The sequence below is a fragment of the Eschrichtius robustus genome, chromosome 4 (assembly GCF_028021215.1).
Source record: "Eschrichtius robustus isolate mEscRob2 chromosome 4, mEscRob2.pri, whole genome shotgun sequence".
In the NCBI taxonomy this organism is placed as follows: Eukaryota; Metazoa; Chordata; class Mammalia; order Artiodactyla; family Eschrichtiidae; genus Eschrichtius; species Eschrichtius robustus.
The window spans coordinates 78,952,502-78,977,347 of record NC_090827.1 but is presented as its reverse complement, the minus strand read 5'-3'; the positions used below and the strand labels follow the sequence as shown (position 1 = coordinate 78,977,347).

Genomic DNA, 24,846 nt, shown 5'->3' with positions numbered 1-24,846 from the left:
TTAAAATAAAGAATGTTACAAGAGACAAGGAAGGACACTCCATAATGATCAAGGGATCAATCCAAGAAGATATAACAATTATAAATATATATGCACCCAACACAGGAGCACCTCAATGCATAAGGCAAATGCTAACAGCTATAAAAGAGGAAATCGACAGCAACACAATAATACTGGGGGACATTAACACCTCACTTACACCAATGGACAGATCATCCAGACAGAAAATTAATAAGGAAACACAAGCTTTAAATGACACAATAGACCAGATAGATTTGATATTAATAGGACATTCCATCTAAAAACAGCAGATTACACTTTCTTCTCAAGTGCACACGGAACATTCTCCAGGATAGATCACATCAGGGTCACAAATCAAGCCTCGGTAAATTTAAGAAAATTGGAATCATATCAAGCATCTTTTCTGACCACAACACTATGAGATTAGAAATCAATTACAGGGAAAAAAATGTAAAAAACACAAACACATGGAGGCTAAACAGTATGCTACTAAATAACCAAGAGATCACTGAAGAAATCAGAGGAAATCAAAAAATACCTAGAGACAAATCACAACGAAAACACAACGACCCAAAACCTATGGGATGCAGCAAAAGCTGTTCTAAGAGGGAAGTTTATAGCAATACAAGCTTACCTCAAGAAACAAGTCAAATAAACAATCTAACCTTACATCTAAAGGAACTAGAGAAAGAAGAACAAACAAGACCCAAAGTTAGCAGAAGGAAAGAAATCATAAAGATCAGAGCAGAAATAAATGAAATAGAAACAAAGAAAACAATAGTAAAGGTCAGTAAAACTAAAAGCTGGTTCTTCGAGAAGATAAACAAAATTGATAAACCTTTAGCAAGACTCATGAAGAAAAAGAGGGAGAGGACTCAAATCAATAAAATTAGAAATGAAAAATGAGAAGTTACAACAGACACCACAGAAATACAAAGCATCATAAGAGACTACTACAAGCAACTCTATGCCAATAAAATGGACAACCTGGAAGAAATGGACAAATTCTTAGAAAGGTATAACCTTCCAAGACTGAACCAGGAAGAAATAGAAAACATGAACAGACCAATCACAAATAATGAAATTGAAACTGTGATTAAAAATCTTCCAACAAACAAAAGCCCAGGACCAGATGGCTTCAAAGGTGAATTCTATCAAACATTTAGAGAAGAGCTAACACCCATCCTTCTCAAACTCTTCCAAAAAATTGCAGAGAAAGGAAAACTCCCAAACTATTCTATGAGGCCACCATCACCCTGATACCCTGATAAATGCCCATCGACAGATGAATGGATAAAGAAGATGTGGTACATATATACAATGGAATATTACTCAGCCATAAAAAGGAACGAAATTGGGTCATTTGTAGAGACGTGGATGGATCTAGAGACTGTCATACAGAGTGAAGTAAGTCAGAAAGAGAAAAACAAATATCATATATTAACGCATATACGTGGAACCTAGAAAAATGGTACAGATGAACCGGTTTGCAGGGCAGAAATAGAGACACAGATGCAGAGAATGTATGGACACCAAGGGGGGAAACTGGTGGGGGGCATGGGGGTGGTGGTGTGATGAACTGGGAGATTGGGATTGACATATATACACATATATAATATGTATAAAATGGATAACTAATAAGAACCTGCTGTATAAAAAATAAATAAAATAAAATTCAAGAATTCAGAAAAAAAAAAGAAAAATCTCCATTTGGAGGTAATTTCACCCCTACAAAAGCAAAATACCTTTGTTTTTAAAATTTGATCTATATTTTCCTTTTCTTTCTCTATTCTTTTGTCATGTTAAGCAGGAGTACACTGAATTAGTCCTTTTCACAATCAGTATATGCATTATTCATAAAGAGAATTTAAATCAGGTGGGTGCAATTAGAAACTATTCTGGTCAGTTGAGTGCTGATGACTTATGCCTTGGTTATTGTATTTTATCATATTTAAATAGGCAGCTTTCTTCTTAAGAGTTATATTTATGGGATTACTGGTAATGTATCTTTTTCTCTTTTTTTCTCATTTAGACTAAAATTATGAAAAAAAAAAAATTCTATAGGAGCAAAAGAAAAAAAATCCACCAAACAAAAGTTACCTTAAAAAAAAGTTAACTAAAAATGTTACATATATTAAAGTTTCATGTAATTATCTTCCTTCTACTCCCCAAATACCATGATGTACTCTACTTGTATAAATGTTATAATGTTTTAATATTTTACGTTTTTCTACCAATACTTTAAATTTAAAGTTAAAAAGTATGGGTATCAAGTATTCAACAAGATACAAGAAAAATTATATATTTTTCAGTGACAGTTAATAACCAGGAATACCAATCCCAAATTTTTCCAATTTCATTTCCTCATTTTTTTAAAAAGTATGAATCCAAAATGTTTCAAGGAAAACAAACTTCAAACACTAATATATCAAACAAAACAGCAACACAAAACAACTCACTTAAAAAAAAAAAACGACCATATCAACTCTACATGGACTAAGTACAAAAAGGAATCTTTTGTCTTTTGTCAAACCACAATAGATTTTTTTTAAAAAATCACATGACTGGATAATAACAGAAATATCTCCATGTGGCAGGGTGGTAATCTATCAATTTTTAACACATTTTGCCCCTAGGAATAGGGTTTTTGGCAATTGTTTTGCATATTTGTTACTTTTTTTAAGAGCTCAAGATCAGGAGATTTTAAAAAAAGTAAGAATAGTGTTCCTGCATACTGTGTTAGGGAAAATTCCTGTTAAAAACATACAGTACAACCAATATGTAATCACCCAGCTGTGGATTTTTTTTCTGCATAGACATGAAATTACATCAATTACTCTAGGAGAAGTATTTCCATAACGTTTGTAAAGTGACCTTGCAACAGTATCCTGCAAGTTATAAGCTAGCACTGCCCCTACTGACTAACACCGAGGAAAGAGGGTATAGAGGACTGCCCGGTACAGTACCCCTCATGAAGGATGTATGCTTTAGGATATTCAGATCATGCGACATTCATCACCACAAGGGCCAACACATTCTGGAGAAAAAGGGACAGACTGGTCAGCTTCCATTCAGTACTCTTTCACTTCTGCTTTCAGTCCCTCCCCTTAGAAGCAAAGATGGGAGCAACAGAGGGAGTACCAAGGTGAAGACATTCAGTCAAGGTGCTCAGGTAAACCAGGCGTAGCCAAATCCTCACAGTGTCCCTCGCCAGAAAGAAACTTGAGATCCTGAACAAATATTTCTCCTACTTTTGAGAACTGGCAGTGCTACCTTCTCCCCACACCAAAAAAAAAAAAAAAAACCCTCAATAAATAACTCATTCTAGGGACTTCCCTGGTGGTCCAATGGTTAAGACTTCACCTTCCAATGCAGGGGGTGCAGGTTTGATCCCTGGTCGGGGAGCTAAGATCCCACATGCCCTGCAGCCAAAAAAACCAAAACACAAAACAGAAGCAATATTGTAACAAATTCAATAAAGTCTTTAAAAACAGTCCACATCAAAAAAAAAAAATCTTTAAAAAATAATAATTCATTCTATGTAGCTCTTCGAGAGTGGTAAAAAATAGAAAATTTTTTAGATTTCTCCACACTCAGGCCCAAGCCTACTGTCTAGTCTCACGTGCTCACTAACATTAAGCGAGCCTCTAGCACCTTCGGAATCCTAAGTCACAAGTGAAGCTGTGGGGTCCTCGAGATATTCAGCTGGCCTTAGGCATAGCCTTCCTTCAGAGAGACCTGCCATTCCGTTGCACCCAAGACATCCTGTGAATTGGCATAAGCAAGACTTGGTTTCTCCAAGACTAACTAACATTATAAAAACATCAATTAGATCGTGTTATTGCCTTCCATTCTTAAAAACCCAGATGTTTAAAAAAGGAAAAAAGAATCCCAGAAACCATTGGGGTGGCCAGCATAGAACAAACAGCTAGAGGGAGTGGCTAGTATAGAAGATTCAGTCAGTGCAGGGAAGCACAAACCATTATTATTTCCCTTTTGGTCAAGCAAACCAGAATGGTTGTACCCTTCTTGTTTTTCACAAAACAAAGACCCACCCAGATGTGCCTCTGGCCACTGGCATAAAGTCTGGATTTGAAACTTTTTTGGTAGACCCACAAAACGCTAGAACCAAAATTGTTAGCCTTGAACTTACTTTGCTTGATTACTAGCTCTAGCTTCCAGCTGGAATAACACATGATATCATTGCTTCTGAGGCAAACCCAGTTTAAAAGCAATAGTTTACTTAGCCTATATATTCAACTCTCACTTTCTAATCAGATGCTTGGCAGAAATTCATGTAACTCCAAAACCTGGCAATGTGCCCTCCCTGGGCAAAGGAACAAGAAGTTCATGGGTGTTTTTTTTCTATTTTCCATTTGTCTTTCTCTTTTATTATTAAAAAACACAATACCTTAATGTGATAGGAGAGAAAAACAACATTAAAATAAAATATTCTGCTGGAGAAAAGTGAAATCGAGGTGCTATATCCTTATGGAGAAATGTGCAAGTCTCATAAGGTTTCAATAAAAGGCTTGCTGAGGAGCAAAACTCAAGATGAAATTCTAACCTGGAGGCCAAATTTATAGATATATCAGTAACAAACAAATTAGTGGAAAACATTAAAGTGACCTCAGTATTCACAGAGAAAGTTGTCAGCTTAAGTGCATATAAATTGAAATCTACATTAATGGGTTATGTAGACCCTATTGTGTTTTGAAAACTTTTTTATCCTCATGCCTGAGAACAAGCATAAGTGGAGTATGAGAAGAAAGTGGCCAACAGTCATCTGACGCCTTGCCCCAGGACAAACAGTCTAGCAATACACAGCAGTAAAGGGCATGGCTTCAGTATCAGACATGCGGGTTTTAACCAGACACATGTGGGTTTTAACCTGACACTTACTAGTGGTAGGACCATGGTCAAGTTCATAACTTGTCCAACCTCTGCTATACAGTCCTCAAGGCTAAATCAGCAGCTCAAGAAATTTATTTATAAAATACTATAAATGCAGTACTCAGGTACTCCGACCAGCCCAGGAAATCTTACTTGGTTCTGTGTCCCCAAAATTAGCACAAATGGTACTAACGTACTGATATCTAATCCACATTACAAAATAAACTATATGCACATCCAAGAAACCATATATGTTTTGGTTTTATAACTTCACTATCTGACAGGCAGCATGCGTTCAACAGATCGTTATTATATGGAATGGAACAGAATATTTTCTTTTGGAAAAGGCATTTTAACTTTTTCCCTCCACCCTTTGGAAGTGACACCTCTCTTGGCAAGAAACTAGAGGACAGAGGCTTCCCTAGAGGAGAGAGAAAGTGATGAAGAGATAATTTATATTTCTGAGGACTAGTAAAGTTTATTCTATCTACAGATGAGACAGTGTCTCCCCAGGTGTTCTGAACTGTGGGGGAAAAAGGGGTAGAGCTAATACCTCAAAAGGGTATAATCACATGAGCCCCTGAAGAACCAACATATTAGGCTACTCAGATCTCTTTAATTCCAAATGTCCTTCATCTGGAACTTTTTCCCATAAATATCTGTGGAAAAATTTTTTAAACTCTGATAATTTAGTGTTGCATTAAAGTAAGTTATATCTCCTACACTATTACCAAATATCCCAGAATCTAGTGATGTTTAAGAGCGCAAACATCAAGACAATCCATTATTTTGATAACTTCCCCATGAGATCATAAATTATCAGAATTACAAGACTTACAGTACAAATTTCTGTGATCAAAACTGCAGTAAAAGATGGCCATGTTAATTGGAATGTTTGGCTGCTATCACAGAGGCTCAAAATTATAGTGGCTTAAACAAAATAGGAATATATTTCTCACTCACATAAAGACCAGGTCAGTGGTCCAGCGAACCAACTATGGTTCTTCCATCCTTCCATTCAAACATCTTCAACACATAGCTTCCTCTCACAATTCAAGTCAGCCACTCCCATTCTTGCCATTCTGGCTGCATTTCAACACACAGAAAGGGGAAGATGAAAGGCACATACCTCTCCTTTCAGTGCACAGCCTGAAGGTGGCCCACATCAGTCCTACTCATGTCTCACTCACCAGAACCTGGTCACATTGAGCTGCAAGGCTAACTGCGAAATCACTGTCCTTTTGGGTGACCATGTACTATGTAAAAAGGTGACACCAGGTGGTGAGAACATTAAGCCTCTGCCCTAAAGGCCATAAACAAGACATCCCTTTAGAATCAGGTAAACCACTCAAATCTTTATCCATGTATTGCAAGCCAATCAATGGGAAGTAAACTCCATGTTTATAACAAACCTCTCAAATTCCCATAGGCAGGCAGTAAAGCCTGCTACTGTAAGTGTGAAAATGAAGATTCTATATTCTGGGACATACTCGTGAATCAGGTCAACAAGGTCCCCAGTTTCAACTGTCTTAAAATCTAGCAGAGGGAGACAATGACTATGTAAACAAAATAACGGCAGCAAATGAAAAGCAAATATAAAACAAAGTGATGAGGAAAGCTATTCAGGGAAGGCTTCCCTGAGGAGATGGCATTTCAGTTTTGATCTGACCAGCCATGAGAAGAACTGGAAAAGAACATTCTAATAAGAGGGATTAACAATTGTTAAAGCCCCAAGTTTCCCTATTTGTCAGAATCAAGTTGCTTTAGCTCTAGTTTTCTTTATTTAGGCCTGCTACCCATGGGAGAGGAAGAAAGAATGTGTGTGTGTGTGTGTGTGTGTGTGTGTGTGTTTTCAACCTCAGGAAGGGGAGATCTATAACACTGTTACTGGAATTATTAATACTTAACAGCTAGGAATAATGTGGAACACTCCAAAACTAGGAAGAAAGAGGGCCTAGGGCCATCAATAGAGAAAAGAAGATAAACAAAGCAAATGGTTAGAGAAGTTGAGAGACAAGTATAGCCTTTGTATTCAAAAATTATTTTTTTTTCACTTGTTCTAAATAGTGCTTCTGGGTGTATATATTTCTTAAATAAAGTTAACTAATTTCAGGTATATGTTCTAACTAAATTTTAGTTCCAAATGAGAAATCAGCAGTTGTAAATAAAATGCCTTATACATTTTTAATCAAAATGAGTTATATACAAAACAGGTAAAAAAAAAATAAGTAAATTTAATAATTAAATATTTGTACATTAGTATCGTAAATTAGTATTATATTTTAAATATTACTCAACTTATATTTCACTATAGGGACCCAAGTTAAGTCAACACATTCTTAAGCTACCGAGAATCCACTCATAAAAATCTTAACCTAAGACTTAATAGCGCCAGCCTAAGAGATCATCCCCAAAGCATGTATTCCTTGGTCCCAGGGCAGTTTAGGGGAAAATTCAGTATTACTTAAATTATCATGATGTATTCACAGCATAGTCTAATAGTCACAAAATTTCCTAAAAGAAAGACCACCTTCTTCACTTATGAAAGGTGCTCCAGTGAGATGAATATCCCAAGTGACAAATCTTTTATCATAGTCATGGCCGGTGAAGGCAATCTGCCACTCAAATGCCACTATTTTGACACAATGGCAACAGAACAGTCAGGAAAATACTAAGTCAGACCCAAGATCTGGGGAAATTTTCATCCACTTCCTACTTTCAAAACCCCATTTCATTGACTGGAAGACACAACTGATTATAACACACACCATTATTTTTTTTATTATTTTCCCCAGCAAGAGAAAAAAATACTGCACTTAGAGTGAGAAATGCCATTGATTCCAAGATGCACCCCAATTTCAGAAATGTGAAAATGTGAAAAAATGGATATTTTAGAATCCATAAGAAATGGTAGTATTCTTCAAGCCAAAGTTGCCCCTTTTCTTTTCAGAATGGAAAATGACTTTAACTATTTTCAGCTCAATCAAAAAGAAGTTTTCTTCTGTATTAGGTTCATTCCTACCTCTCTTTGTATACAACTGTTTAATACAAATGTCCAAAGAGGCAACTGATAAATCCCCATTTAACCTTTTTCCAAAAATATTTAAGACATTTCATTCAAAACAAGCTGCTGCCAGCTTGCTATAAAGAATAAGAAGGGTGGAGAAAGAACAGGCTGCCAGCCGATGAGGGCAGATTCTGATTCTGAAAGCGCTGAGCCCCACAGTGCTCTCCACACGCACGGCCCCTCCCAAGAGGAGAAAAGACAGAGTTGAGCCCATTCATTTGTCCCGAACTTTGCCAACCGGATAAAACACCCCTCTCTGTAAGAGAGGAGGGAATAAAGGGTCAGTGACAGACCAAGAGCGTGCCTAGGAAAACCTCTCTTCGTGGAAATCGGTGGTGGGCTGGGGGATGTTCTCCTCTGATAAATGGCCTTTGCAGTAAATTTGATGCAATACTGTGAAAACAACTGTGACATAGTAAGAAACATAAACTTGGCCTCTGTCCCCAGTTCCTGGCACACGGCTCCAAAAACCCTTGTATTTTCCCGAGCAACAGGGGTGCTAGGAGCATCTTTTGTTCTAGTAGTTGGTCTTGGGCCCTGATTCCTGGTACACAGAACTCCGAAATCCCTTGGAATTTCCTGGATGATAGGAGCGTCTTTTGTTCTAATGAGGTGATTCTTGGTGGGTTCCTGGGTAGCTCCTGGATAGGGGCTGGTCACCAGAAAGACCAAGCCAAGAATAGAAGCTTGGACTTTCAGTCTCACCCCCCGCCCCCGCCCCATCCTCCAGGAATGGGAGAAGGGCTAGAGACTGAGTTAATAATTAATCATGTCTACGAGATGAAGTCTCCATATAAATCCCTAAAGTATAGAGTTTAGAGAGCTTTGGGGCTGGTAAACACATCCATGTGCTGGGAGGGTGGGACACCCCAACTCCACGGGAACAGAAGCTCCTGCTCTTAGGACACTTTCAGACCTCACCCGAGTTCTAATAAGCTGAAACTTAAATAAATGTTTCGGGAAGGGTAAGCTGGGACGAAGTGAGAGAGTGGCATGGACATATATACATTACCAAATGTAAAATAGATAGCTAGTGGGAAGCAGCCGCATAGCACAGGGAGATCAGCTCAGTGCTCTGTGACCACCTAGAGGGGTGGGATAGGGAGGGTGGGAGGGAGGGAGACGCAAGAGGGAGGGGATATGGGGATATATGTATATGTACAGCTGATTCACTTTCCTATACAGCAGAAACTAACACAACATTGTAAAGCAATTATACTCCAATAAAGATGTTAAAAAAATAACAAATTAAAAAATAAAGTGTTGAAAAATAAATAAATAAAAATATAAATGTTTCCCTGAGTTTTGTGAGCCATTGTGGCAAATTATGGAACCCAAAGAGGGGGTCGTGGGAACCCTGATTGATAGCAGGTTGGTCAGAAGTATGAGAGGCCCAGACTTGCAACTGATGTCTAAAGTGGGGGGCAGTCTTGTGGGACTTAGCCCATAACCTGCAGGGTCTGTGCTAACTTCATTTAGTTAGTCATAATTGAATTACAGGATACCCAGTGGGTGTGACACCCAGTAGTGGGTTGGAGGATTGCTTGGTCTGGGAAAAACCCCTACATATTTGGTGTCGGAAGTGTTAAGAGTAGAGCGTAAAGAAACAAGAGATTTTCTTTTAACACGCTCAACAATTTTCCTTCTCAGCAAAAATCCTATGAAAAATCTCCGTAACTGTAAACAACACTCAGGTCTGACTTTAGGGATCACCTTTTTTTGCCTCTTCCCTCACTCTTCATCCAAATAATATCACCAGCACTTTTGCAAGTGACAAATCAGGACCTCCCAGAGTGTTGGTGAAGTCAGGAACAGACCTAAAATGAGCCATTACATTTCCAAGCCTAGCCGTCTGGCTTGGGACCTAATAGAAGCTCTAGAGGACTGAGAAGGTAAAACCCACCAATTTGCTATAGGACAAGCAGACATACTGTCATTTAGTTTAGTTAAACTTGATCTGTACAGAAGAGATACTCTGAAATTTAGTATCTCATAAAGAAAACTAATTCTACCTATTAAAAACTGCTTTGGCAACTGATAAAATGCTGTGCCGACTTTTCATTGCAAAGACAGGTAACATTTAAAACTAAAGCAACGTTTACCTGGAAAATCGTGAGTGGCTCTATAAATCATTTATATTTTATTTAAACGTCATTTTCCGGACTTCCCTGGTGGCTCAGTGGTTAAGAATCCGCCTGCCAATGCAGGGGACACGGGTTCGATCCCTGGTCCGGGAAGCTCCCACATGCCGCGGAGCAACTAAGTCTGTGCACCACAAATACTGAGCCCGCGCTCTAGAGCCCGCGAGCCACAACTACTGAAGCCTGTGCGCTCTAGGGCCCGTGTGCCGCAACTACTGAGCCCGCATGCTGCAACTACTGAAATCCGCACAGCTAGAGCCTGTGCTCTGCAACAAGCAAAGCCACCGCAATGAGATGCCCACGCACCGCAATGACGAGGAGCCCCTGCTCGCCACAACTAGAGAAAGCCTGCTCGCAGCCACAAAGACCCAATGCAGCCAAAAAATTTTTTAAAAAAATTTAAAAAGTCATTTTCCAAGTTGGATTTTTTTATTTAGAAATGTAAATTCTACCTAAAAAAATAACTGGAGATACTACATATATATTTATAAAGTATGTTTTTTAGAAAGTATAAACACAGCTGCTTCCTCTACTACATAGTTTGCTATCGTTTTATAACCACCAATAAATTATGGTCAGTAAAAGTTTTTCTTTGAAACAATTAGCATAAAAACATCAGATATACAATGTAGAAACAATGAGATTTAAATCTGGATTTAAGAAAAATACTGTTAAACATCATCAAATAGTAAGTAAAAAAAGACAATAACAGTTTTCTACGTAACAGTCTCATTCTTCCTCAGTAAATTTTAGTTTAGAAAAACAAAATCTAGGTGAGAGTATATTAAAACTATTACTTGCATAAAGTAAACTGGCATTTGCAATATTTTTGGCTCAGCTAAAAGAATAAATAATTACTATTTATTGAGCATTTACTATATGTCAAGCACTGTACTTAGTGATTACATATGTAATCTCATCCAATCCTGACAATAACACTATGATGTAGGCACTTTATTCCCATTTAGATGAGGAAGCTAAATCAAACTTTATTTTTTTTTATAGTAATAAAAAAAGAATTCTTCAAAGGCTACCAAAAAATTAAGTAAATCCGTACTTTGATTAAAAGAAAAGCAAAGCTACTTTTAAAAGTGAATACATTCATTAATAGAATCATAGATGCAGCCACGTTCAGGTTCAACTTCGTTTCTACATTTTTTAACTTGAAATAGAAACAGAATTACTTGTTAATTAGCACATATGTACTGAATGCCTAAAACACAGACTGTGATATTGGACCTTAATGAAAATGGAGAGAAAAAGGAATTGAGAAGATGCTTTATCCCCTTTGGTTTTTAAAAACATTCACTGCAAATAATTATTAGATTTTTCCCAATAGTAATCAAAAAAGTTTCTCTTTTGAGCACACAGTATTATCTTTCTGTCATATTTCAGGGCCTGAGTCAAACATAAGTCTTATGAATAGTACCCAGATCTCTTGCTGACTAGTCATTAAATCGCCAGAACCACTGAGCCAAGAGATGGCAGTGAGTAAAAGGAATGCAGTAACCTGTGTTTAATTATACATTTCCAAGACCAATTTCTTTTTCTTTACCAAGGTTGTCTACAGGGTTACTTAGGCCATGAAGTCAACACTGAGGTTCAGTGACGGAGGCTGGGGAGAGAGTGGTGGAAATGAGTCTCCAAAGAAATAAACAGCTCTCAGTGCTGGCTGAGATTTGCATTAGGTGGCTCTCAAGCCCTTAGGAAAAAGCTAGACATTGTCCTCACGCTCGAAATAAACTCAGATGCTCTACTTTCATACCGAAGTCCGTAAATAGGGCAGCTCAGCATAAATTATGACTCATTACAATAATGGATGAGTGTATACTAGATAAAATAAGCCTGTTCATAAACAAAGGGCAATTGCTATGGCTGGTGTATAAGTTCACCTGTGTGAAAACACTAACTTATAAGGACCCAGAAATGACTGAGTGTTCTCAGTGCTGGTCAGAGTAATGGCAATTATGACAAAAGTGGGGTTTTAGCATTTTAAATGTTACTTCTTTTTCCCTGTCTTTTTATTCCTTCTCCACTTGCTGAGAGAAGCACACCAAGTACCGTGGTCACATCTGAGGCAGTCTAACATGGAAAAGGATTCCAAAAATTAATTATAAATATAAGATGCCATAGAATTAATACTGTATCATGTTTCTTCAGAAATCTCTGGTGAGTCGAAGGATTATCATTCTTGGGAGAAAACTGCTGTGCCTTGTTTGGAAACACTCCTGTTGGATTTTGGTGCTAGGGATTCACCTCACAGGGTATCAGTGGTGGGCAGGGGTGAGGAGCTGTCCTGGCGGCAGGGCGGGAGGAGGGAAGGAGGCTGTAGCAGTGGCCTAGAGCAGGTTGCCAGAGCCCAGGGCAGTGCATGGCGGGAAGCAAGGGCGTCCCAGTGCAGGGTGTCAGCATCAAAAGAGCGTGAGGAGGGCATCTTCGCATAGTGGGTGGCAGAGCTAAGCCGGGGTTGTTGGAACCCAAAGTGGCAGAAAAGAACCTCACAGAGGCTGGCGGCAGTGAAGACCCAGTGCAGGGTTTCAGAACCTGAGCAAGATGAGGGGTGTGTCTAAATGGTGACCAAGGCCCCTGTGAGGTGAGGAGGGAATCTCTGTGAGGGAGTGGGGTGGGCAGAGAAGGGAGGGGAATGAAGCAGCAGCCCTACACAGGTTGTCAGAACCAAAGGAGGTGAGACAGGCATCCATGGGGAGGTTGGGGGACAGCAATCTCCCAAGATAGAGTGTCAGAGCCTGAGCAGGGAGGTGAGAACATGCAAACAGGGGAGTGGCAACGGCAATATTCTGGCACGGGATGTCCAAGCCTACAGAGGGAAGAGGGCATCTGTGCCATGGGAGCAGCAGCAGGGCTTGGTGTGGGGTCCTGGAGCCTGAGAGGGGTAAGGAGGGCACCCATACAAGAGGTGGAGGCCAGGCAGCACAGCAGTAGAGGTCAGAGTCTGAGTGAGGTGGGAAGGGCATTCGTGTGGAGAGGTTTCAATAGGGGCACCTTTGTGTGAAGTAAAAGAGAACATCCCTGTGGGCCTGGCCATAGCCTGGAGCAGGAAGACAAGCCCAGGTGAGGTGAGGAAGGTACCTGTGAGAGGGGCAGCAGTGCTAATGGAAGACTGGTTACCTACAGAAGGGATTTACAGATAAGGAAAGGGAGAAAACTAGAATGAACCCTGTGGTATTACATTAGAATTGTGACCTGGTTTTTAATAAGTAGATACAGATATAGGTGATATAGATAGATACAGTTACAGAAAAAATATAAGGAATAATTGATAAATCCACAATCATAGTGGGAAATTTGAAAACACTTCTGTCAGAAGCTAGTAAGTAAGGAGATAAAGAATTTTTTTTAAATGTATCTTTGAATCATTTATATTTATTTGAATTATTTATATTATAATAATATATATTTTAATATATATTATATATGATTACTATAAGCTAAGGGACATTTATGGAACCCTACATAAAACAATTAGAGAATAAACATTCTTTTTTAGTATATGTGGACCATTTAGAGAAATGAATCACATACAAAGGAAGTCACATAAATAAGGAGATTATATCATTCAAAACACATTCTCTGACCACAATCTAATAATCAAGTAAAAATAAGTTTTTTTAAAAGACCTCATATACTTATAAACTTAAAAAATATCATGCAATCTAAATAATAAATAAATCAAAGGGAAAATCATAATAGAAGTTGTGAAATATTTAGAACTGAATAACATCAAAGACAGTCAAACTTTTGGACTAAGCTACAGCAGTATTTAGAGGGAAATTCATAATCTTAAATACATTATTTGAAAATAGGAAGTTAAAAAAAGAACAACAGAGTAAAACCAAAGAATACAGAAGAAAGGAAATAAGATAAAAACAGAAATTAATGAAAAATAAAACAGAGCACAAATGAGTATATCAAAATAAAAAAACTAAAGCTGATTCTTTGGAATGACTAATGAAATTCTGCTAATACGAACCAAAATCAAAAGGAGAGTTAATTTTGCAATAAAAATACCAGGTATTGAAAAAAGGAATTACAACTATATATTCAAAGGAGATTTAAAACTTTTAAGAGAATTCTATAAATAAATTTATGCCAATTTGAAAATATAGATGAATGGATTTAAACGAATATAAACTACCAAAATAATCTCAAGAAAAAACAGAGAATTAAATAGATCTATAAACACTAAAGTAATCAAATTGGAAGTAAAAATCTAAGTCTGACAACAACACAACAGGTCCACATGATTCTAAATTTAGGCATATTTCACTTCTAAGCAACAGAAAATTCCTTTCCTATACAAATAGCTCCAAATACAAAAAATGAAACTCACTCTGATTTTACCTAACTACTGTAAGCTTTGTTTTGAAACTGGACATCAGCACAATGAAGAAAAATTATAAGGTAATCTCACCTACAAGCATAAATGCAAATGTGTAAATAAAATATTAGTAAACTAAATCTAGCAGTGTGTGTGTGTGTGTGTGTGTGTGTGTGTGTGTGTGTGTGTGTAGGATCAAGTTAAACTTATCCCAGGAATGCAGTAATGATTATTTTAAAAACTATAAATACAATTCACCACATTACCAGATTATGGGAGAAAAACCATATATATATATTCACCTAAAAAATTTCAGAATCTGTATTAAGTGAAATTCAACACTCAGGCAGGATAAAAACAGCAATAACAACAACAACAATTCAGCAAAATAAGATTAAGAAGGAACTTCCCTAGCCTGATTAAAAACAAAACTAAACATAATATTTAATGGTAGAATTTTAGAACTGTCTTTAAAGTCAGGAATAAGATGAAAATGCCCATTTTCATTGCCTCTGTTGAGTAGGGTTCTAGTATGCCTGGTCAGTGCACTAAAAAAGAAAGTGGTATGAAGTGTGGAAAGGAAGTAACAAAACTGCCATTATTCGCAGATAATATTATTGCCTGCAGAGGAAATACAGGACAACCAATGAATCACAGCAAGAAATAGGAAAACAAATACTAATACAAAATGCAAGGTTGTTGGACACGTGATCACCAGTCAAAAGTCAAGCCAAGAGTATTCCAATACACCAGCAATGAGCAATTAGAAAATTCAATTTACAACTGGTATTAAAATCACTAAAATACCCATAAAAAATCTAGTAAGTTTCTTTTATAGAGAAAGGCATAAAACTGGACATGTTAATTTTAACACTGTGGTATTAATTCTGTGATGGATAAACTGACCACTGAAACAGACTAGAAAGTGAGATACAAACCTATTTTTATATGAAATCTTAGTATATCATGTATCATTGAGAAAAGGATGAATATCTTTTGGTTCCAAATAACAGAAAACTAACTAAAATGGCTTAAACAATGAGAAGAATCATCATCTCACAAAACAAGATATTTTGAGGTAAGACTCAAAGTCATCTTTAAGGATTTAGGTTCTGCTTATCTTTTTCAGGATCTCAGCGAGCTCCCTTGATTATTACAAAATACTCAAAGTGTCACAAACGTATATCAAGAAAAAGGAGCTTGTTTCTTCATTATATATTTTTCTACAAGGGCAAAAGAAGATCTTTCTTAGAAGCACCTCCAGCAAACTTCGCTTTGCCTCTCTTAGGCTAGAACTGCTAAACCAATCATTAGGTGGGGAGATGAGAATATGAATATAGTCTGAGACCAATCAGGATTTGCCTGAATCATGTGGGAAAAGAGTGGACACTGGAACAAAACTGGTGTTCTGCCAACATGAGAAAGAGGGAAATGACTGTTAGGTAAGTAATCTACAGCACAATGGAGTATTTCATAAATGGTGTGGGGAGAATAGGCTATCCATATGGAGGAAAAGAAAATGAGATCCCAATAATATCATAAACAAAGATAAATTCCAGGTGGATTAAAAATTCAAATGTCAGGGAGGGTGGGAGGGAGATGCAAGAGGGACGAGATATGGGGATATATGTATATGTATGGCTGATTCACTTTATTATAAAGCAGAAACTAACACACTACTGTAAAGCAATTATACTCCAATAAAGATGTTTTAAAAATAAACAAAAATTCAAATGTCAAAAACAAAAATTAATTTTTAGTGGAAAATACTGAACAATATATTTAGAAATTAGGGGTACAAAAAGATTTCTAATATAAAACATAAATAAGAATAAACCATAAAAGATAATATTCATTAACTAGAGTACATCAAATGCAAAAATTTTGTACAATAAAACATATAGGAATTAAATTTAAAAGCCAAACCACAGTCTGGGAGAAGTATTTGCATGACATAAAACAGTTTTTTCTGTTACCTAATAGATAAATAAGTATAAAAATGAGCAATTGATAGAAGAGGAAAACTGAATAGCTAATAAATACTACAGAAGGTGCTCAGCCTCATCAGTAGCCAGAGAAATGCAAATTTATACAAAGATAGTATTGACCCATTATAAAAAAATGTTTAAATTTGATAATACTGAGTGCTGGACACTATGCTGGGAAACAAACTGTCATCCAGTCCTAGCAGAAGGGTCAACTAGTTCAACGTCTTTGATAATCAGTTTGGTGATATTTAGTAAACTCAACAATATGCATGGTCAACAAAGTAACAATCCTCTCCAAGGTATATGCCCTAGAGACACTCTCTCACATGTGGGCCAGAAGACAAGTTCCAGGATACTCATCTCATTCTTTCTAACCACACACACACACACACACACAAATATGGAACAGTCTAATTATACATCAATATGGATTCCATAAATTGAATATTTATACAATTAAATCTATACATGTCAATTTGGATTATCTTAAAACAGAATGCTGAGAGGGAAAAGCAGGTTGTTTAGGGATACTTATAATGTGATATCACTTACATAAAAAGTAAAACCCATAGCATAATACTCTGTATTATTCATGGAAAAATAAATATTTAATAAACATATAGAAACAAGGAATCAAGCTTGTGATTACCCCTGGGAAAGGAAAAAGGAGAATCAGAGCAGGAAAAGGGTATAGTATCAGAGACGCTTCAACTTTATGTCATTTTATTTCTTTAATGAAAAAGGATATAAAGTAAACATAAAAACTAGTAAATTATATTGAATCTATGTGTAAGGTACATAAATATTTGTCATATTATTTTATGTGTTCGAAATACTTTATAATTTTTAAAAATACATCTTCTTAAAAGTTTCCTATGAAAGTATTTTATCAATAGTGAAAAGGTCCTACTCCACATACATCTCTCTTCATGAAAATTACAAATGAGGACTTCCCTGGTGGTCTAGGGGTTAAGACTCCACTCTCCCAACGCAGGGGGCCCCGGTTCGATCCCACATGCCGCAACTAAGATCCCGCATGCTGCAACTAAAAAAAGATCCCGCATGCCACAACTAAAGATCCTGCATGTGGCAAGGAAGATCCCATGTGCCACAACTAAGTCCCGGAGCATCCAAATAAATAAATAAATAAGCTAATACTTTAAAACAAAAAAGAAAATTACAAATGGAGTTTGCCTCCCTTTCGTCTATTATAAGCATCATTTTTAAGCCACATGCTATATGTTGTTTAAGGATTAGAAAGTAGTGTCAGGGGCTTCCCTGGTGGCGCAGTGGTTGAGAATCTGCCTGCCAATGCAGGGGACACGGGTTCGAGCCCTGGTCTGGGAAGATCCCACATGCCATGGAGCAGCTGGGCCCGTGAGCCACAATTACTGAGCCTGCGCGTCTGGAGCCTGTGCTCTGCAACAAGAGAGGCCGCGATAGTGAGAGGCCCGCGCACCGCGATGAAGAGTGGCCCCCGCTTGCCACAACTAGAGAAAGCCCTCGCACAGAAACAAAGACCCAACACAGCCATAAATAAAATAAATAAAATGAAACTTTAAAAAAAAAAAAAGACCACTTATTGTAAACATTTAAAAAAAAAGAAACAAAAAAAAAAGAAAGTAGTGTCAGAAGAAATGTAAACAGTAGCAATATTCTACAGGAAAAGTAGCAAGGATTAAATAAAGATGCCATGAAGATCAAGAAAGGTCCAAATTGCATAAAACTGAAAAGAGATCTTCAAAGTTTAGTCAAATACTCAAAAAACAGTCTAAGTACTGAGTGAGAAGCCAAAGACGTTACTGTCAAAAAAAAAAAAGAAAGTAGATATAGAAACAAACTGCTACTTGAATTTTAAATTGGGGGCACTTAGAGAATATGATATAGGGCATATGTCAACAATATGATTTATTACTAAGATTATAATAAATATCAAAGTTTTTCCCTGGAATTAAAATCTTTAATTATTAATATCCCAAGAAGCTCCCAGAGCAACATACCTGGAGAAGGAGCCTTTCAAAAGCCAGAAAGTTGTCCCACTTGGCAGTCTGCGGGTGTTTCAGAGTTTGAACAGTGGCCAGCCCAAGCTGTAGGAGCCCACAGTGATTCCCTAGAGCTTTGAGGTTGTTCTTGAAGAGATGAATATAGGACATGAGCTGTCCCGGAGTGACTCTCCCTGGAAAAACATACAATTTATCAGTGTACCCTCTTCTGGGAGTGGTAAAAATAATGAAGAGAATGCCATTAATAATACTACTGCAGGGCTTCCCTGGTGGCACAGTGGTTAAGAATCCACCTGCCAATGCAGGGGACATGGGTTCGATCCCTGGTCTGGGAAGATCCCACATGCCGCAGAGCAACTGAGCCCGTGCACCACAACTACCAAGCCTGTGCTCTAGAGCCCGCGAGCCACAACTACTGAAGCCCGCATGCCACAACTACTGAAGCCCGCGTGCCTAGAGCCCATGCTCCGCAACAAGAGAAGCCACCGCAATGAGAAGCCCACGCACCACAACAAAGAGTAGCCCCGCTCACCACAACTAGAGAAAGCTTGAGCACAGCAACGAAGACCCAATGCAGCCAAAATAAATAAATAAATAAAATAAAATAAAATAAAAAAATACTACTGCCTTACATCAGCACAAAACTTCAGAGTAAACTGCAAGCTTGCCGAAGCTATTGTGACTCTTAAAACAACATGGTGACAACAGCAAAGTTGAAACTATTAACTGCGTTTTGCAAGCAAGAAAACACACGTTAAGTGATCTTGCCAAGGCCATATTGCTAGTAGAATTCATTTCATAATTCTGAAGTACCCCATAAATAAGTTATCAAATAAAGTCATATGAATAAATATTTCTTGAGCTCAACATGGAGTACCTCTCCAAGACAAATGATATAGCAATCTAAGAGGCAAAAAAGTAAGGTTTCTAATTGTGTGCGTATGTATATAAAGGAGAAATCTGTTATGACTATAGCTAAAACTTTATCACTGATATCTGTGGGTTCATGACAATATTCATGAGCATAAAAGCTGGCTGTTTATGGAACAAAAATGTATGGAGAACTAGAGTGGCAATAACCCTGGAAGATGAGGTATCAGAAGAAATGGTTTGGTATGGGTGACACAGCACATGTACTACAATGGTCACCTCTATCTAGAACGAGACCCCCACTTCATAAAAGACTGGAGTACCAAAAACAAACAAACAAAAACAAACAAAAAACCACCTGTTGAAGATTCACTCTTTCAGAGCTTCTAAGTCCAACTTTTGCCTATAGCAGTCCTTCCATTTAGTCGCTTCCCACTCTAATATGTCAAATTTCACTCCTGCCATTCATCAATGCTATGGACTGAACTCCTGAACACCACAGATTCTCCTCATTGGGCAAGAAGATGGCAATGGGGCCAAACATAGATGCAAGTCAAGTAATTCTTTCCTTTACATCTTACCTACACCCTGTTTGTGGTTTACTCTCTGATGCCTGAAATCCCAGTTTGTTTGTTATGTCTACGTTTGTTAATATTTGGCAATGGGGCCACCTGTATTTATTTAGCACTTTATCGTTTATACAGTGCAAGTATGTCCTCTTCTGATTTTCACAGCAACTCTATGGAGTAGCAAAGAAGTGAGACTTCAGTGTCTTACACGGTGCTAAATGGCATTTGTCAATTAATGGTTTTGCTACAGACTATAATACACAAAAAATAAAGACCTTGTTTCAAGAAACTTATAAGCCTGCAACATATTCTATCTTTTCATTACATATTTTGAAGAGATTAAGGATTTTGAAGTGCCTTATTACCTGTTTATCAGGGTGAGCATGTAAAGAATAAAAACAGTGGGAATGATGAGCACGGAGCTGAGTCTCACTAGTTTCTTTGGTCCCTTGGCGAAGCATAGTTCATTCCTGATTCTCAAGCAGCAAGCTAATGATTTGCTTGCTTAAGTACTAATAGAGAAGAGCCTCATTAACCCTTTCTCTGCTTGGTTTTGAGTCAGGTTGATTAAGGTATAATTTACATACAGTAAAATTCATCCCTTTCTGGTTCAGGCTGTTCTCAAATCAGTTCTATGAATTTTGACAAATGCATGTAGTTGGGTAAGCACTGTCACAATCAAAATATAGAATATTTCCATTACTCCAAAAAGTTCCCCCTTTGTAGTCAATTCTCTTTTCCCACCCCCAGCCCTTGGTGAACACTTATCTGCATTTATCTGGCTTCTGTCCCATAGTTTTGCCTTTACAGAATGTTCTATAAGTGGAATCATATAGTATGTAGCCTTTTGAGTCTGGCTTCTTTCACTTTAGCATAAGGTATTTGATGTTCATTCATGTTGTTGCTTATATAGGTAGTTTGCTCCATTTTCTTGCTAAGTAGTAATCCATTGTATGAATGTGCCATGGTTTGTTTAGCCATTTATCCATTCACCGGTTAATGATCATTTGAGTTTTTTCCAATTTTTAGAAATTACGATAATTAGTGATGCTGAGCATCTTTTCATGTGTTTGTTGGCCATCTGTATGTCTGCTTTGGAGAAATGTCTATTTAGGTCTTCCACCCATTTTTTGATTGGGCTGTTTGTTTTTTTGATATTGAACTGCATAAGCTGCTTGTATATTTTGGAGATTAATCCTTTGTCAGTTGCTTCGTTTGCAAATATTTTCTTCCATTCTGAGGGTTGTCTTTTCGTCCTGTTTATGGTTTCCTTTGCTGTCCAAAAGCTTTAAGTTTCATTAGGTCCCATTTGTTTATTTTTGTTTTTATTTTCATTACTCTAGGAGGTGGGTCAAAAAAGATCTTGCTGCAATTTATGTCAAAGAGTGTTCTTCCTATGTTTTCCTCTAAGAGTTTTATAGTGTCTGGCCTTACATTTAGGTCTTTAATCCATTATGAATTTATTTTTGTGTATGGTGTTACGGAGTGTTCTAATTTCATTCTTTTACATGTAGCTGGGCCAGTTTTCCCAGCACCACTTATTGAAGAGGCTGTCTTTTCTCCATTGTATATTTTTGCCTCCCTTGTCATAGATTAGGTGGCCATAGGCGCATGGGTTTACCTCTGGGCTTTCTATCCTGTACAAATCAAAATTACAATGAGGTATCACCTCACACTGGTCAGAATGGCCATCATCAAAAAATCTACAAACAATAAATGCTGGAGAGGGTGTGGAGAAAAGGGAACCTTCTTACACTGTTGGTGGGAATGTAAATTGATACAGCCACTATGCAAAACAGTATGGAGGTTCCTTAAAAAACTAAAAATAGAACTACCATATGACCCAGCAATCCCATTACTGGGCATATACCCAGAGGAAACCATAATTCAAAAAGACACATGCACCCCAATGTTCATAGCAGCACTATTTACAATAGCCAGGACATGGAAGCAACCGAAATGTCCATAAACAGAGGAACGGATAAAGAAGATGTGGTACATACATACAATGGAATACTACTCAGCCATAAAAAGGAATGAAATCGGGTCATCTGTAGAGACGTGGATGGACCTAGGAAGTGTCATACAGAGTGAAGTAAATCAGAAAGAGAAAGACAAATATCGCATATTAAAGCATATATGTGGAATCTAGAAAAATGGTATCGATGACCTTATTTGCAAAGCAGAAATAGAGACACAGACATAGACTACAAATGTATGGATACCAAGAGGGAAAGGGGTGGGGTGGAAGAAATTGGGAGATTGGGATATTGGGATTGACACATATACACTATTGATACCATGTATAAAATAGACAACCAAGGGGAACATACTGTATAGCACAGGGAACTCTACTTAATGCACTGTGGTGTCCTAAATGGGAGGGAAATAAAAGGGAGGGGATATATGTATATGTATGGCAGATTCATTTTGCTGTGCAGTAGAAGCTAACACAACATTGTAAAGCAGCTATACTTCAATAAAAATTAATTTAAAAAATAAATAAAAATAAATTGAAAAAGATTCACAAATCAAAGTCCACCAACATTTTCCAAAAAAAGAAAGAAAGAAATTGTGAATAAAGCCTTCACAAACATCTTTGTACAGGTTTTTATGTGTGTATGTGTCTGTGGACATATGGTTTCATTTTTCTTAAGTAAATTTCTAGGGTTGTTGGGTCATATGTTAAGTGTATGGTTAACTTTATAAGAAACCGACAAACTAAGTTCCAAAGTGAGCTGTCCCACCAGCAACAAATGAGATTTCTATTGCCTCACATCCTCACTAGCACTTGGTATTGCCAGTTATTTTGGTTTTAGCCATTCTATTAGGTATCTAGCAACAACTCACTGTGGTTTTAATTTGTATTTTTCTAATGACTAATAATGTTGGTCTTTTCATGTGCTTATTTGCCACCCTATATCTTTTTTGGTGAAGTCTGTCTATTCAAATCTTTTGCTCATTTTTATTAGGTTGTTTATTTTCTTCCTGTTGAGTTGTGAGTGTCATTAACTTTTATTAATCCATTGGCTCAACATATATTTCTGTGCCAGGGACTGTTCTTACTGCTAAGAATAAACCCATGAACAAATCAGACAAAAATCTGTCCTCATGGCCAACAAATAAAGAAGGCAAACGATTCCTGGATGCTCTCCTAATTAATTCAGCTCATTACATGTCATTCTCTTCTTAAGGGATGGGGATCTTTTGTGCAGATGATTAATATTTTTACACAGAAACATCTTGACATATTAAATATTAACATAAATATATGAAAACAAATTTTCACATGAAATGGGTTCAAATCTAACATTGCCATGAGCTCCATTTATTTGTTTACACACTGTGCTGCAGGTGACGCAGTGTGGTCCCTGGATACACAGAGCTTTGTGTATCAAGAGAGAAAGTCATAAAACAATTACACAAACAATTGCTTAATCATTATTGTGGTAAGTATTGCTAAAGCAAAAACTAAAATGTCCTGAAACCGTGAAAGGCTCTATGTGATATGTAATTGCCTACCTCTCCAACCCTATCTCCTGGACTGAAGGAGGAGGAATTTAAAAGGCTCAGAATACATACAATCCATTCGTAACATAACCGTCTTTTAGAGAGGCCTCAAGAAATGGAAATCATCAGAGAAAGTCACCAGGTCTGTTTAGATTTCGACTGCCATAACCATATGTTCAATTTAAAGATAAGAATGTTTTCAATTCAGGGACTTCTCTGGTGGCGCAGTGGTTAAGAATCCGCCTGCCAATGCAGAGGACTTGGGTTCGATCCCTGGTCCGCGAAGATCCCACATGTCGTGGAGCAACTAAGCCCATGCACCACAACTACTGAGCCTGCACTCTACAGCCCATGAGCCACAACTACTGAGCCCACGTGCCACAACTACTGAAGACTGCGTGCCCTAGAGCCCGTGCTCCACAACAAGAGAAGCCAGCCAATGAGAAGCCCGTGCACAGCAAAGAGGAGTAGCCCCCGCTCGCCTCAACTAGAGGAAGCCAGCGCAGCAACGAAGACCCAACGCAGTCAATAAATAAATAAAATTTTTTTTTAAAAAAAGAATGTCTTCAATTCAAAAACATAGCTAAACTTTTTATCCAGTTAGCATTTTCCTCGCTCAGACTTGGACTCAGTGACCATATTTACATAACATTGCCTCCCCACATAAGGCATGAGATCCAAAGGAACAAATGGATATATTTCATAACAGGAAATGCCAACAGAACACTACCTTGTGAATCAGCAATTATTCACCTTTGCTGCTCCATTCTGTTCCCCTCTGTATACCTTTTTCTTACATACACAAGCCATTAACACTTCCTTATATATGTCATGAAAGCAGGGGGGTTTTTTGGTAAAAATTCATAACATGTTAATTGGAATTTAGTAAAAGAGTACTTCACACAAATGCTTTAAAATATAGGCTAGTGACATGTTTTAAATATAAATTTAATCACAATCTTACATAAAACAAGTCAAAATCAACTGCCTGACTACCAAAAATGCTATACTGTGAGGCTAACAACTTGAGAAAACTTCTCAGTTCATATCAACTAAAACTGCAAGCAACTAGAACCAGGTGTTGAAAAAGTAACAGAACATTTATTCACATCTCATATTACCAAAAAAAAAAAAAAAAAAAAAACTCGTCAGGCAGATTTACATGGTGATTTTAAAATGTCAACCCAAGAAGGCTTTGCAACACATTTTTTTAAAGTCCTAAAAACAAGGGGTATTTTATATCAAAACTGCATAATACATAACAACTCTTTGAAAAGGGACAATTTTGAAATTTGAAAAATAGTTTTCAAGTAAGAAAATCTATTAGGCTTTCTTTTTCTTTTTTATAGTTTTTAAGGAAGTGAAACGGGCTTCAGATTTCAATTTAGTTAAGAAACACAAACACAAAACTTTAACAACCATCAGTTCTATGTATATTTTGAAAC

At 37.3% G+C, this 24,846-nt stretch overlaps 1 protein-coding gene across 3 annotated transcripts in view; it reads right to left on the bottom strand.

Moving 5' to 3' along the window:
* The window catches only part of SCFD2 (sec1 family domain containing 2), a 399,917-nt gene that overhangs the window by 311,186 nt on the left and 63,885 nt on the right, over nt 1-24,846 (bottom strand). For all 3 annotated transcript variants that reach the window (XM_068542982.1, XM_068542983.1, XM_068542984.1), the window contains exon 4: nt 18,450-18,625. In XM_068542982.1, coding sequence (XP_068399083.1) covers nt 18,450-18,625 — 176 coding nt within the window. The remainder of the gene's footprint in view (nt 1-18,449; nt 18,626-24,846) is intronic.